The 13240-nt window shown below is 39.7% G+C and overlaps 1 protein-coding gene across 11 annotated transcripts in view; it reads right to left on the bottom strand.

The window, feature by feature from the left end:
- grik4 (glutamate receptor, ionotropic, kainate 4) overlaps positions 1-13240 on the bottom strand; it is a 283245-nt gene that overhangs the window by 44099 nt on the left and 225906 nt on the right. For all 11 annotated transcript variants that reach the window (XM_079675100.1, XM_079675097.1, XM_079675094.1 and 8 more), the window contains 2 exons: positions 3738-3899; positions 484-636 (listed from right to left, as the gene is read on the bottom strand). In XM_079675100.1, the coding sequence (XP_079531226.1) occupies positions 484-636; positions 3738-3899 (315 nt within the window). The remainder of the gene's footprint in view (positions 1-483; positions 637-3737; positions 3900-13240) is intronic.

Genomic DNA, 13240 nt, shown 5'->3' with positions numbered 1-13240 from the left:
ATTAAGGATAATAGTTTGCCATTTTGGGAACATACTTTTCTGTCTAGAGTTAGATATCAGTTGAAAAACATCAGTTCTGTCATTTCGGTGATTTGGTGCAAGAATAAAGCAACTGGTTAGTTCGCTTAGCTTCGATAAACATAACGTCTGGAAACAGGGAAAGCAGCTGGCCTGGCGGTGTTTAAGGGTTTTTGCCATGGCGCAGTGACTTTCTGGAGTTTCTGCTGGTTTCTCATGGTAAAACGACGAGGAGGTAACTGCGACCGCCAAGAAAAAGCATAAAGTTCTGTTAGCTTTAGACTTAGCAAGGCTGGCTGTAATCAGTCTTTATGCTAAACTAAGCTAAAAAATAGCTGGCTGTAGATTAGGGAGATTTATATTTACAATACAGACAAGGGAAAGGAATCAATTCGTTTTCGTGTTGTATTTGTTTTGGTGTGTTTTGTCCTAGAGTATGTAAAACTAAGTTAAAGTTAAACTTACCATCCTCAGGTAATTCATCAGGCTGGTGCCGTGCTCCCAAATCTTGGAGGACTTGCAGGAGAGCTGGGTGGCGCCAACATTTTGGCTACGGTTCAGCTCCTGGACGGCCGCCACCACCGCGTATACTGCATCAAAGAGCAGGGCTGAGGAGAGCTGCAGAGGGGGAGAGAAAGTGCACACATTATGCATTCACACACACACACACACACAGATGCAAAGACTCCAAACTGCAAGTGTACCATGTTGGTAGTTAGCGGTCAATAAGGGGTTAACCCCTGGAGTGGCAGTGAGATTATTCCATTAGATCATTAGAAAGACTCTGATCTGCTGACAGCGTTGAAAAGCGTCTCTCTCTCTCTCTCTCTCTCTCTCTCTCTCTCTCTCTCTCTCTGTCTCTCTCTCTCTCTGTGTCTCTGGGAGAGACACTGTCCTTCCTTCTCTTATCCCCAATGAAGCTGGCACATCCGGACCATTTGAATCACCGCCTGTTCTCAGCGAAGGCCAGCTTCAGGCAGCTTTTCCTCTCATCACCCTTGTACAAACAGCCCCATCATCACTACCACTGCATCCTGCTATGTACATTTTATTAAAATGCATGATGCGCTGCATTAGAGGCCAAAGGAGGGTACATCAGTACAGTGCGGTACATCTGTGTAATGGAAATTGGGATGAAATGGCCCTGATGTTTGGTGGATATTGGAAGAGGGAGGGATGGTGATGCATAATAAATGTTGGATCAAAGAGAACAATAAGCCATTAAACTGAAAACCTGTGATGTCTTACAACCTTAAATTGGCAAACATAATTGCTGGATTGCACTTTAAAGCAAAATGTTGCGTACAAACAGCCTGTGAAGACATTACAATCAGCACTGTGGCTTTGACAGATGGGAATAATGTCTTAGTGTTTGTTAAGTCAGCATTAAAAAGTAAATGGCAAAGTGTTTCTGGTTATATTCCACTCGTATCTTATCATATTTATGCCGTCAAGCTAATAGGGCCATTGCATCTACTCATCTTCGTAAGTGGATAGGAAAGTAAATATGCACAATAGGTCTGAAACTTGTCTACTAAAATGATCAAGCAGATTTTATTATGATTTTACTTTTTATTGTTTTGACAAAGTTTTCAGCAACATACTGTTAGTGATCTTTTCTCGGCGTAGCAGCTCCTCTGTCACAGGTGTTCTCTCTTTGTGTGCCAACATGAACTATTTCGGGCTTGTTTTACAAAAAAGAACGTTAATCCTTTGGTTTTACCGGATGTTCTGTAACACAAATACAGTCACGTCTTGTTTATCTACTGATATTTTAGTCTACTTTTTCTTCATGCTGATTTGAGAATAAAAATACCTCCCCAAAAACGCGAGACATTTTTAGGCAGCGTTGTTTGTCCTGCACTAATTTGTCTCCTGTAAAACTTTAAATCTATGCTGCATCTTTCGAAGTTGGCATGGTGCACGTCTTTATCTTTCAATGCATTAACAGTCTCAGGTTGACATGCAAAGAGGTCACATGTGTGCATTTTCTGTGCGTATGAGCCCCACAGTTACAATTCCTCCAGACCTAATTACAGTAAATGAAAAGACAGCATATTATCTACGTGCATGTCTAAATGAGTTAATGACTTTCTTGCTCTGCGTTCATCAGCCTTTATTCTCTCTAGTTATTAGCAAATTAGTCACAAGTTCTAATTGCCGCAGGCTCAAAAGCATCCGAGTGACCTGCTGTGCCCGAAATACATTTGTACATGCTATTCTTAACCTGTTCCACCAGCCAACGGGGGTCATGGGCTTAAATGTGTTTATTTAGTTTTACATAAAGTCAGGGATTAATTCAATCATTTCCTTTACTGACTTTGTTGTTCCTAATGAAGCCCTTGAGAACATTTGCAAAAGCTGTTCATTTGCCTCGAATATGTTGTTCTTGTTGGGACTGTTGTTAGATGTTATTACTTAATATTCACGTCATTTTTAGAAAAGATAGGACAAAAACATTTCCATTTGAATTACTTTAAAAAATATATGTTGGTTTAATACTTGAAGATATTTACAATTATACTGTTAGCTTGATTGGTTTCGACACTGATAAATGATTGAAAAATGACTTCAATATTGATGGCATTGAAGATTTATTATAGACTCATATGTATAGTATATTAGGAGAAAGTTAATTTCATCCACTGTTGACATGAAAGACATGACACTGCAATACTTCTTTACTGGACTCAGAAGCAGGAGTTCATCTCATAGCGGCTCAATTCCCTCGTTACTTTGAGATGCCGTTTTTACGAGTGACACTTTCTGGGTGAGAGGGCTTAATCCTGAGAGGGATTATTGGGCAGTGAGATAATACTCATAAATTGAGGTCTCATAAACAAGCACTCATTTACGGATGGGTGGCAGTCATCACTTTCATGCAGGTCATTAACGGCATTTTATCAGCTGAACAGCGCGTAGAAATTTCAGACAAGTCTATCTCATAAAACAAGTATGAGAGTGTTCTGCTGTCAGTACAAAATATTTATTAAGGTGGTCTCAAATGTAAAAAAAACTGTATTTAATCGAGTTTCTTAACATAAAAACCTGCAACAGTTGTACTTTCATATGTTAACAGTAGCTTAATGATTTGAGGCTGTTCATGTAGCATGCAGGACATGTTAAACGTTGAGCAATCTTTGGATGATCAGTGGAATTAAGAATTTTCTTTTGCATCTTGTTCTGAAAGAAATTTAACATGGATTCATTTTCAATGTATTAAGGAAGGTGGATGCTGCAAATTAGTTGTCTGCCAAATAACAACTGCCTACAGCAGCACCTGCAAATAAAACAGTTACCTGGATAAATGTCAAACCGTGGTATTTTTGTGTTTAAATGACGTCAGTATTTAGGTGGATTACTTTGAGATGCAGCAGTACACTGGAAGAATATTGGCTCTGAAAACCCTGTCTCAACTTGGTATGGGAATAAATAAAAAAGGCTTAAACCATTATTCTCACATGAGTAACCCTCCTCTTCTCTGTGTGTGTGTGTGTGAGATCATGTGTGTGTGTGTGTGTGTGTGTGTGTGTGTGTGTGTGTGTGTGTGTGTGTGTGTGTGTGTGTGTGTGTGTGTGTGTGTGTGTGTGTGTGTGTGTGTGTGTGTGTGTGTGTGTGTGTGTGTGTGTGTGTGTGTGTGTGTGTGTGTGTGTGTGTGTGTGTGTGTGTGTGTGTGTGTGTGTGTGTGTGTGTGTGTGTGTGTGTGTGTGTGTACTTACTGGGGTGCCAGCGAAGGGTGCATGGTCACAGTTCTCTTGCCAGGAGCGGTTGAGGCTTAACACAAAATCCTGGAAGAAGGGATGAGTTTGGTTGAAGACTGAAAATCCAACTATGTTGACTTGTTGCTCCACCACGTCGTCCAGTCGAAGTAGAGAGAATTCCTGGAGGGCAAAATGAGAGCGAGACAGATGGAGATTACTGGGTGAAAGCATTTTATTCCCATGAAAGCTGTCACATTCTGCCATAATCTACTTTGAACAACACTAAATGATACATTGAATCATTGTCAAGGTAAAAAGGGCATGTGTTGATCAAATATGTTTACATCCGATTTAATCCGCCTCACTTAGCATTCATAAACTCCCATTATTCCGGCTGATTGACATGAGAAAGCTGCGGCAATTTGTTCATTCCCACCATTTAGCTATGAACCACTGCACAAAACCATGCATTTTGAACTGGCCATATGCTATTCTTGACATATGGACCATTATGTTAATACTGGATTGCAATGTTAAGGGCCTACATTAGAGCGAGATGGACAGTAAAAAGAGCTTAAGACGGACTGGAGACAGTAAATGGGGAAGAAAATAAGGACACTGAGATAGGGCTGCTCAATTAATCTTATTTCAACCGCGATTACGATTATGGCTTGCAACGATTACGAAAACAACGTAATCGAAATAAAACGATTTTTTTTATTATTATTATTTTTTATCTTTAAATAAAAAAAATTGTTTGGGTTTTTAAGTTGAATTATACTTAAAATTCAGGGTAACCAACTGCTAAAAACATACTGTTCACATTTTTTTTCTCCAAGAAATTGATGTTTTCAAACTCAATGAAAAAATCGCAATTCCAATTATTGACCCAAATAATCGAGATTATGATTTTTGTCATAATCGAGCAGCCCTACACTGAGACTGATTATTGAGAAAGTGAGGCAGAAATGCATTGCATATTAAAATGCTCTGGGTTAGGAGGAGAGAAAAAATATATATGTTTCTTATTTGGCCATAGGGACATGGTGTTTTTTCTCCACCTGGGGAACAGCAGACAGGGCACAGGTGGAGTTAGAGATGAGGAAGACATGGAGGAGAGGGAATGCTGTGAGCGGGGATGGACGTTTCCTGAAGGTTAATAGAGGTGTCAGAACCTGGTGCCCCCTCAGGTAGCAGCCTTCGTCTGGCAGCCTGTCGTGCCACCAGCTTATGACAGCCAGACCAGACACAGTCTACCTGTCTGTCACCAAGGCCAGGGACACTCATAATTTAGAGTGATTGGAGGGGAAAGTAAGGTAGAAAATAAAAATGTGTTGGTGTGGGAGTAAAGAGGTGGCAGGGGGGCATGCGGAGAACAAATGGGAATAAAACATGATAGCATGTGTATGGGATACAGTGGTCAACAACTTGGAAAGAGGTAGAGAAGAGAAGCTAGACACCTGTTAATGAAAGGAATCAAATGTGTCTGGAAAACAATGATCAAAGCCCTCGACGACCAGCTTTAAACCTTCTGCTATGTAGAAACCCAGGGTGCGTATGGTACAACATTTAAGGAATACGGCAAAATCTTTCAAACAACCCAAAACATTTTTTGCCAAACAAAGGGAAGTCATGATTGTGTTCTGGAGAATTCCAGCTAAGGCATGACTATGCTGCAACAGAACATGAAAAAAGAAGAAATTGCCTTTTTCATCTGTAAGAACAAAATGGACGAGAGGGATTAGGCAAATGAGATAATGGACATTCACACGCAAAGAGGGAAAAGGGTCAGTGAATTAAATAACTGATAAGCAGGTAGGTGGAAAAGGCTCTCAGACCAAGAGGAACATGACTCATTTCAATGTGAAGACACCAGTGCACTGATACAGACTCGGAACAGAGCAGGGCGGAGGAAGCCGTAGATATTGTCCCAAATGTTTAGCTTCTCTAGCAGGCATTCGTGCAACTTTGCTGGATGTTGATTACAAACAACTGTGGAAGAGTCTGCTAAAAATATTCCAGGTGGAAAGGGTTTAAAATTAGCTACAAGGACAAGAGACTTTGGGAGCAGCAAAGTTATGTGTGATACGTGAATGAAACATGTCCTGGGCTGAAGGAACTCTTCACCAGGGAGAATGTTGTTATATATACTGTATACTGTATCTGCAGGTGGTGTGCTGTGATGAACAAGTAAATCATTTATATTTGTGCTAAGTGATTCCACATCTCCCAGGCATAAAGTGGCTTTACCTCTTCTTATATAATATCTTTAATTAAATCGCCTCCTGGCCCATTTGGAAATCAACTGCATTTGCAGAGGATCAGAGAAGGCAAACATCTGATCCCATCTCTTTCACTTGGCCCACAGATGAAGCTGATTGAACTTAGAAATACACAACTCTGATCGTTCAGTTTGAGTGGAGAAGTCTGGCGTCCAATTCAAGAAATACTCAATCTGACCAGATTGTTATTCGTCATTAACAAATACTACTATCAGATTAAACTGCGTTGAACCCTGAGGGCGTTTGTTAAAGAACCTGAACTTTACAACATGCTCTTTAATCTTTTGTTCTTGTAAGAGTAGTACAGTATTTTTTTTCTGGCCTTATTCTTTTTTTTTTTTAAACGTTTATGTTATGCGCTTCTCACAAGATTTAAAAAACACAGAAAAAGACATTTCCCCCACTGTTGAGATTGTAACGTTTGTTGTTCGATTTCCCAATGTGTACAGGTTTAGTTTCTGTGGATGTAAGGTATAATTGACATCTCTATTGAAACTTTAAAATAAATGTCTCGTTATTTGTGTGGTCAAAAGTCAGCTTACAAATTTGAGGGAAAAAAGGCTAAGGGGCAAATCATTTTGATACACAACTAGAAGATGAGGCAGTTACATTTATTTGGATGTGCTGCTTGCTGCTCTTGTACTTCATAAGACATTTCTGTTAACGATGAGAATAATGGTCACTGTGACTCTTTTACTCAGATATAAACAGGATTAAGTTAAATTGATAGCCTGCTGACTTGATTTTACAATTTTCTCAAATTATAAGAAAATAAATAAAAAGTCTAAGAGTGCCAAGAGAGGGATTATATGTTCCTCAGTAAAACTAGATGAACAAATATTCCCAGTCTTGATCAAGTCAGGAGAACATTTGAGAAAAAAAATTGACACTGTCCTTTATGTATTTATTCTTGTTCATAAACTCAAAGGTGAATGCCATACATTCCTCTTCATTATATGGTCTCTCATCTTCATGTATATTTAGTCATCCCTTCTGGGGCCTCATAAGCCTTTTGGGACTGACCATATAATTACTTGCTAAGAGTACTTTAATAGATCATTAGAAGCAGAGCTGTGCAAACGAGTCTATCATTAAGCATGCCCCTCAAGCGTGCCTGTATGTATGCATGTGCATACACATGAGAGCTCACGCACAAACACAAATTGGAAATTGCACGTGCACGCCCACACACAGAAAAATAAATCCCTATAATTGAGCAACCTGGGCAGACTCACTAAAGACCAAGGTCACCAATATATCCCAGGGCCATGTCTGAGTAAAATGACTGTGATGCTTTCGTGGGCTTTCAGGCCACAGACACTGGCACACATTCATATACAAATTCACACACATACATAGCCGGACAAAAGCACAGCATAAATCCTTCTACATGAGCAATTATGCTCTCTTGCATACTAAATAGGTGGAGTGAAATTGCCGGTTCTTAGCAGAAGACAGTTGGTTCCCAGCAGTAGAGAAACGAAAAGGCAGAGATGAAGGGTAGAAGAAGAAAGGAGTGAAAAATCCAACTGTCCAACCAACTGGGGTGAAAAGGGTAGGGAAGCAGAATGATGACGAGGAAGATGGAGAGAGAGAGCGAGAGAGCTACTGTATGGGTTGGATCAATGGAGAGAAGAAGGTGAAAGATTATTTTAGCACGACTGAGAGTTTAAAAAGCAGTGGGGGAGAAAGAAAGAGCGACAGAGCGAAGATGTGAGCGAGCAGGATGGTGGGAAAGCGCATGGGAGTGACAGCCTGGCCGTGGGCCCCCGACACCGGCTGTCACCTGAAGATCAATCAGCAGCCGGGGCCCGAGCCAACCAACCAAAAACTGGTGCTTCACCCTCCTTAAATCGTGTCCTTCTTCCTCTGAAAACCTCCTGATCACGAAGTCTCCATCTTATCCTTTATTTATGTCCATTTAACTATTCTGTTAATGTCTGAAAGTTCAAGTTCAAATTCTCTGTCCTTATAGGGTGTGCAACAATTACAGAGAAGGAGTCATTGGCAATTAAAATATTGGGTCCAAGGCACCATACTTCAAAGCTCAAGACATATATATGAAAATTGTGCAAGTAGAGTATAGGAAAAATCGGTACCTAAGACATAAAATATAGGGCTATATATAAAAAAATAAAGTCAAAAAAGGATAACACCCTTGTGTGGACAGCATTGCAATAAAGAAACTGAATAAACGGTCTCATTGATAGAGATGGAGGCATATCCTGGCTGTTGCTTTCTGTAGTCAACAATTCGGTTTTTTGTTGAGTTAAAATCGAGAAGGTTAATGACCTTGCACCAAGATGTCAGAGCTACAAGCTTCCCTTTGCAGGCAATCTTGTTGATTTCTATGATCAGACTGATGAAGCTGTTTGTGACCACAAGAAGAACAAAATAGGGCTGAGAACACTGCCCTGAGGGACTCCTGTGCTGAGAGTCAGGTGGAGGATGTTGCAGTGTTCATCAACACAGCCTGGGGCCTGCCCATGAGGAGGTTCAGGATCCAGTTACAGAGGGCGGTGTTGAGCCCCAGGTCTCTGAGCTCGCTTACAATCTTGAACCGCACAATGGAGTTGAATGCTGATCTATATTCTTTAAACACTATTCTCACATATATGTTATTCTAGGCCCGTTGGGAGAGGGCAGTGTAGAGGGCTTGGGTTGATGCATATGCCTGTATATCTCTTTGGTCTGTAGGAAAATTGAAATGGGTCCAGTGAGTCGAGGGGGAGGATGTAATCAAGGCTTGCAATGACCGCTCAAACCCCCTTATGATGGATAAGGTTAGTGCTAATGGACAGAAGTCAACAGCGCTTCTTTGGAACCGGGATAATGTTGTAGAACGTGGTGTCTGCAGACTGGAGCAGCGAGAGGTAAAAGTACTGTATCACAGCCAGAGATTTCCCTGGATTACACCGATTGAAAGATTTACAAACATCGGCCCTGGATATTGGGAGTGGGCAGGGGTCCTGGGCCTTTAATATCCAGTCCATCCGGAAAATAAAAAGTAAACATGTTCAAGCTTGATACCTCTACATGGAGCACAGCTGATGTGCTGATAGTATCTCTGAAGGACTTGCCACAGCTTGACAATGTTAAAATCTCTGGCCACAGTAAAAGCAGACTCTCACTGTTACATACTGTATATACTCTTTAATTATTTTGAATGGACTTTTAGATGTTTTCTGTGGTTTATCTTACTTTCACAAACTGAGCCATTCACGCCTGCACTCATGTACATTCACCGGCAGTAAAGCCCAGACTGTTGGACCACTTGGTGTTTTTTATGATGTGGTCAGCTTGAGCAGTGAATAATGAGATCCCAGGAGGACTGACGCTGCTTACTGTATAGTACTCTGTCATGAACCATACACCACCATCCCTATGCATATCTCTTACCCATCCAAACACAGATTTGCAGTGGTGTAAGCCTCTATAAACCCATCCTAAACAGGATATCCAAAATGAAACTCTTTACACCGAGCAGCCTGTTTTAGCTCTTCTCTTTGTCCATAGATCTCTTCTCCCTAAATAGGATATAAATGCAGAGATTATAGCATTTCTCTAGGTTTCAAGGACAGCCACTAAATCAGACTGTAGCTCTGCTGCATGCATGGATTGGTACAACATCCTGTAACTGAAACACTGATATCTCAACTAGAGATGTGCTTTTGATAGATGAGCCTTTCAAATGCAAGTTAGAGGGTACTGTGTATAGCATTGTGCAATATGTATGCATGCTGTACAGGGAATGCTGCTTCACTTTTTCACATGGTGAATATAAAAACTCTTTTTCAATGAGTTTCTTTCATCTGAACAGTTTATAGAACATTGTCAGTCGCATTCAAAATAACAAAGTTAGCTGAAATAAAAAACTAACCAACAGTCACTGTTGGTGTAAAGGTGATAATGTCACAATGTATGTCGTTTTTGTGTCCACATGGTAAATGAAAGGCACATTTTTATTCTACTACTTGCTCATATGTTTGTGTTCACAACTCCAGACGTAAAAAAGTGAGTATTCGGGTGATTAATGCTACACTAGATTCTCCAGCTAGTTGCTAACTGTATCTGTCTGCTATTTGTTGGGCTGCTATTTGAAACAAGGCTAATGAAAGTGTAAGGACTGAACCTCTTGAACTTTCGTAGTAAAGTTGAGGGCCATAAAACCGAAACAATGAGTTGAAAGATGCTAAAAAGCTTAGTACACTGTAAAGTTGGGTACAAATCCTTTGTAGATTGGCACTACGAATTACCCCTTTCACTTTACATTGACATTTTGCAGTCCTTTCATCCATTGTTAATATAAGATGTGATTAGTACAACTTTGAAGAGACATAGTCATGTTGCATTTCTCGGGTTGCTGTATCCTCAGATGGTAAAGACATAATCTTCTTCTGTGCCCCAGATAAAGACAAGGCCGCCAGGGGTGATAATCACTATTGACAATTTGAAAAGAAAGAAAACTCATCTCCCCCTTCTTATCTGGCATGGCAGCCCTGGGAAAGAACAGACAGGCTTCGGTAGCCTATATGATTGAGTAACATTTCTGTAAATTGCATATTGATTTTCCTAACGATAAAGAGCTAATTAATGACGCCCCTCCTGTTATGCTTGGGGAAGGGTATAACAGGATAAAACCTGTAGGCCTCAGGAGCTTAATGAAATTCATTTCTTGTGGCACACTGATTATTCTCTAATAGCTGGAATGTCCATTCAGTGTTTTTGGCAATAAGTCATTTCATGCTTGTGTCAATTGCCACGTAAATTCAGGCTGAGCTCTAAAGCCTCACGCAGCCTCTTAATTACGATGTTCTCAGTGAGCGTGGGTTGGGAGGAGAGGAGGAGGGCATTACCAAATGACCTGCTAACAGAATTGTTATGAACCTGAGATGTGATAGCAACATTTGATGAATGATGTGAATTTTCTGTTTATCATATTCAACAGCTAGCCATGCAAACTGTTATTGCAGCTCCGACAGAATCTGCAGTTTGGGTTCTTCTTTGTAATGTACATGCATGGATTGTATCCAAGGGATCCCTCTTGGTCACTAGCCTGTCACTTACATTATTTCCATTGGCCAGCTAGTTTGATTCACTCCAAGATGACCATGAATTTACCATAACACATATCTTAGCACAGCATGCCGGAGTTGATACATTAACATTGTTTGAAAGCATTTAATAGGCGCATAAATCAAAAACAATCTGGCAGCATTCCTGCAGTGTTGGAAACAAATTACCAATTTTATTCCATTATTTATAGAATTACTTCTGACCTGCAACAGTAACAGCCTATTTGTGAGGCAGGGACCTTATGCCCAGAATAATTTGAAGGCTGGTGGAGGCCAAAAACACCATGAATATTGCAGACAGTAGCATATGTTTGGAATCTGAAACAGTCTTCTTTTTTCAGTAAGCTATTCCTTCAAATCCCAGCTGAATTTTAAGAGGGAACATAACAGATGAATGAATTCAATGAATGCAAAGGAAATTCAGAAAAAAAGGTCCTTCAAAGTAAAATCATGTCATACTTAAAAATGCTTCTTTTAATTGAAAAGCTTTGCATTTAAATTGCAAATTATTTTATTGGGAAACCAAATGTGGTTCCTGGTGGAGGGGTGGGAGAGTGGGAGAATGTTAAACTGAAAAAGAAATACAGAGGGATAATGGAGAAGAGACTCCATCTAAACTCTTCTTTAGTTAGCTCCGTATGTTATCGTCGATCACTTGAGCATTTTTTTAACTATTTAACCTCTCAGTTTGGAGACTAGATGTTAATCAGGAAAACACTTCACTACACAGGAAACTTCCGGATAGCTTAACGGTCATGTAAAGATTGTAACAGTAATGTCAAGATCTATTTCATGTTATTGCCAAAGCCTAAGAGGTCATGCTGGATTTGTTTGTGTGTCATTTATTAAAATAATGAAAAAAACGAAACCTCAGTTAACCAATAAACAAGGTCTAGGGGGAGAATGAAGAACCCATTCCATTTTTGAGCAGATTGGAACCACAGGGTGGGTAAACAAAGTAAGTTTAAGTATTTTTAATACATTTGTGCTGCATCTGTGTTTTTGGAATAACTAGAAAATAACTGAGAAAACTGTATGTATACTCGGAACAACTCTGAAACCGACGTCAACAGGATTACTCTGAGCAATAAAATACAAAAAATGTTTTAAATGTTTCCATATTATGACTAAATCAGAAGAAAACTTCCAAAAATGCCATCTGAGTGACACATGGGTCAGTGTATGTTTTGGTCATTGGATTTTCTTTTCACAAATGGTAATTCAAAACCAAAAAACGACTGGATATTTGATTTTCGTTTTAAAATTGAAAAAACAAGATTGAAATACAAGGCGTTTTTCTTTATCATGGTCAAAAAGGGATTTACTAAACTTAAAGAACGGGATGATTTTCATTTTCTACTTCTCAAAACAAAAAATAAAATCACTAGGAAACAGAAACACATTTTTTTTTTTTCATATTCTGCTACCGGAAGTTGTCTTTCAAGAGCGCATATGAGGACGGTCAATCCGTGTATCTACGGCCCATTTGTTTTCACAACGAAAACAGCCAAGTAACATATTGAGCCCAGAAAATGAATTTTATTCAGGGCTGTAAATATAATAGACCTATGTCTAAAATGGACAACATTGTTAGGAGATTTAAACTATACGCGGTCAACTCAGCCGTCTCTCGAGTTTGTTATAATTTTTTCTGCCATTAGTTCTTCGTGAGATCGATCCTGTTGGACTCAGTAGGCTAGTAGTGAAACTACTCCCACAAGTACTACGAAGTACTTACTGTGTACCTTTTGAGTACTCCTCTGTCAATGTCCCCTCCTGAGAACAAGAATGCATGTTTCTCTGCTATTTTGAATCAGCGTTAAAACACCGTTCTTCATGAGACTGATATTGTTGGACAGAGAATTTTAAGAGGATAGGTAGACATATCAGCAATACTTCCAGTCAGTAGTCCGTCAGCAGCATTTTTGCCCCTTTGAAAGTCTTGCCCGCTATTTAAATTGACTTTGATTGAAGTTAATACCAATGTTATATAGATATAGTATATTTGATTCAGTCTTTTTGAACACTTTTAAAATAAAATACTGCAAATTAAGACATTTATTTTACCAACCTAACGTCTGTTCTGACTTTTGATATCCTTTCTTAACAGTCTGTTAAGAACTCAGGCACTTAGGAGGTAGGACCCAATTGCACGACCCGGGAG

This window comes from Notothenia rossii (genome assembly GCF_949606895.1).
Source record: "Notothenia rossii genome assembly, chromosome: 4".
Taxonomy (NCBI): domain Eukaryota; kingdom Metazoa; phylum Chordata; class Actinopteri; order Perciformes; family Nototheniidae; genus Notothenia; species Notothenia rossii.
This window is presented reverse-complemented; position numbering and strand designations above follow the sequence as displayed.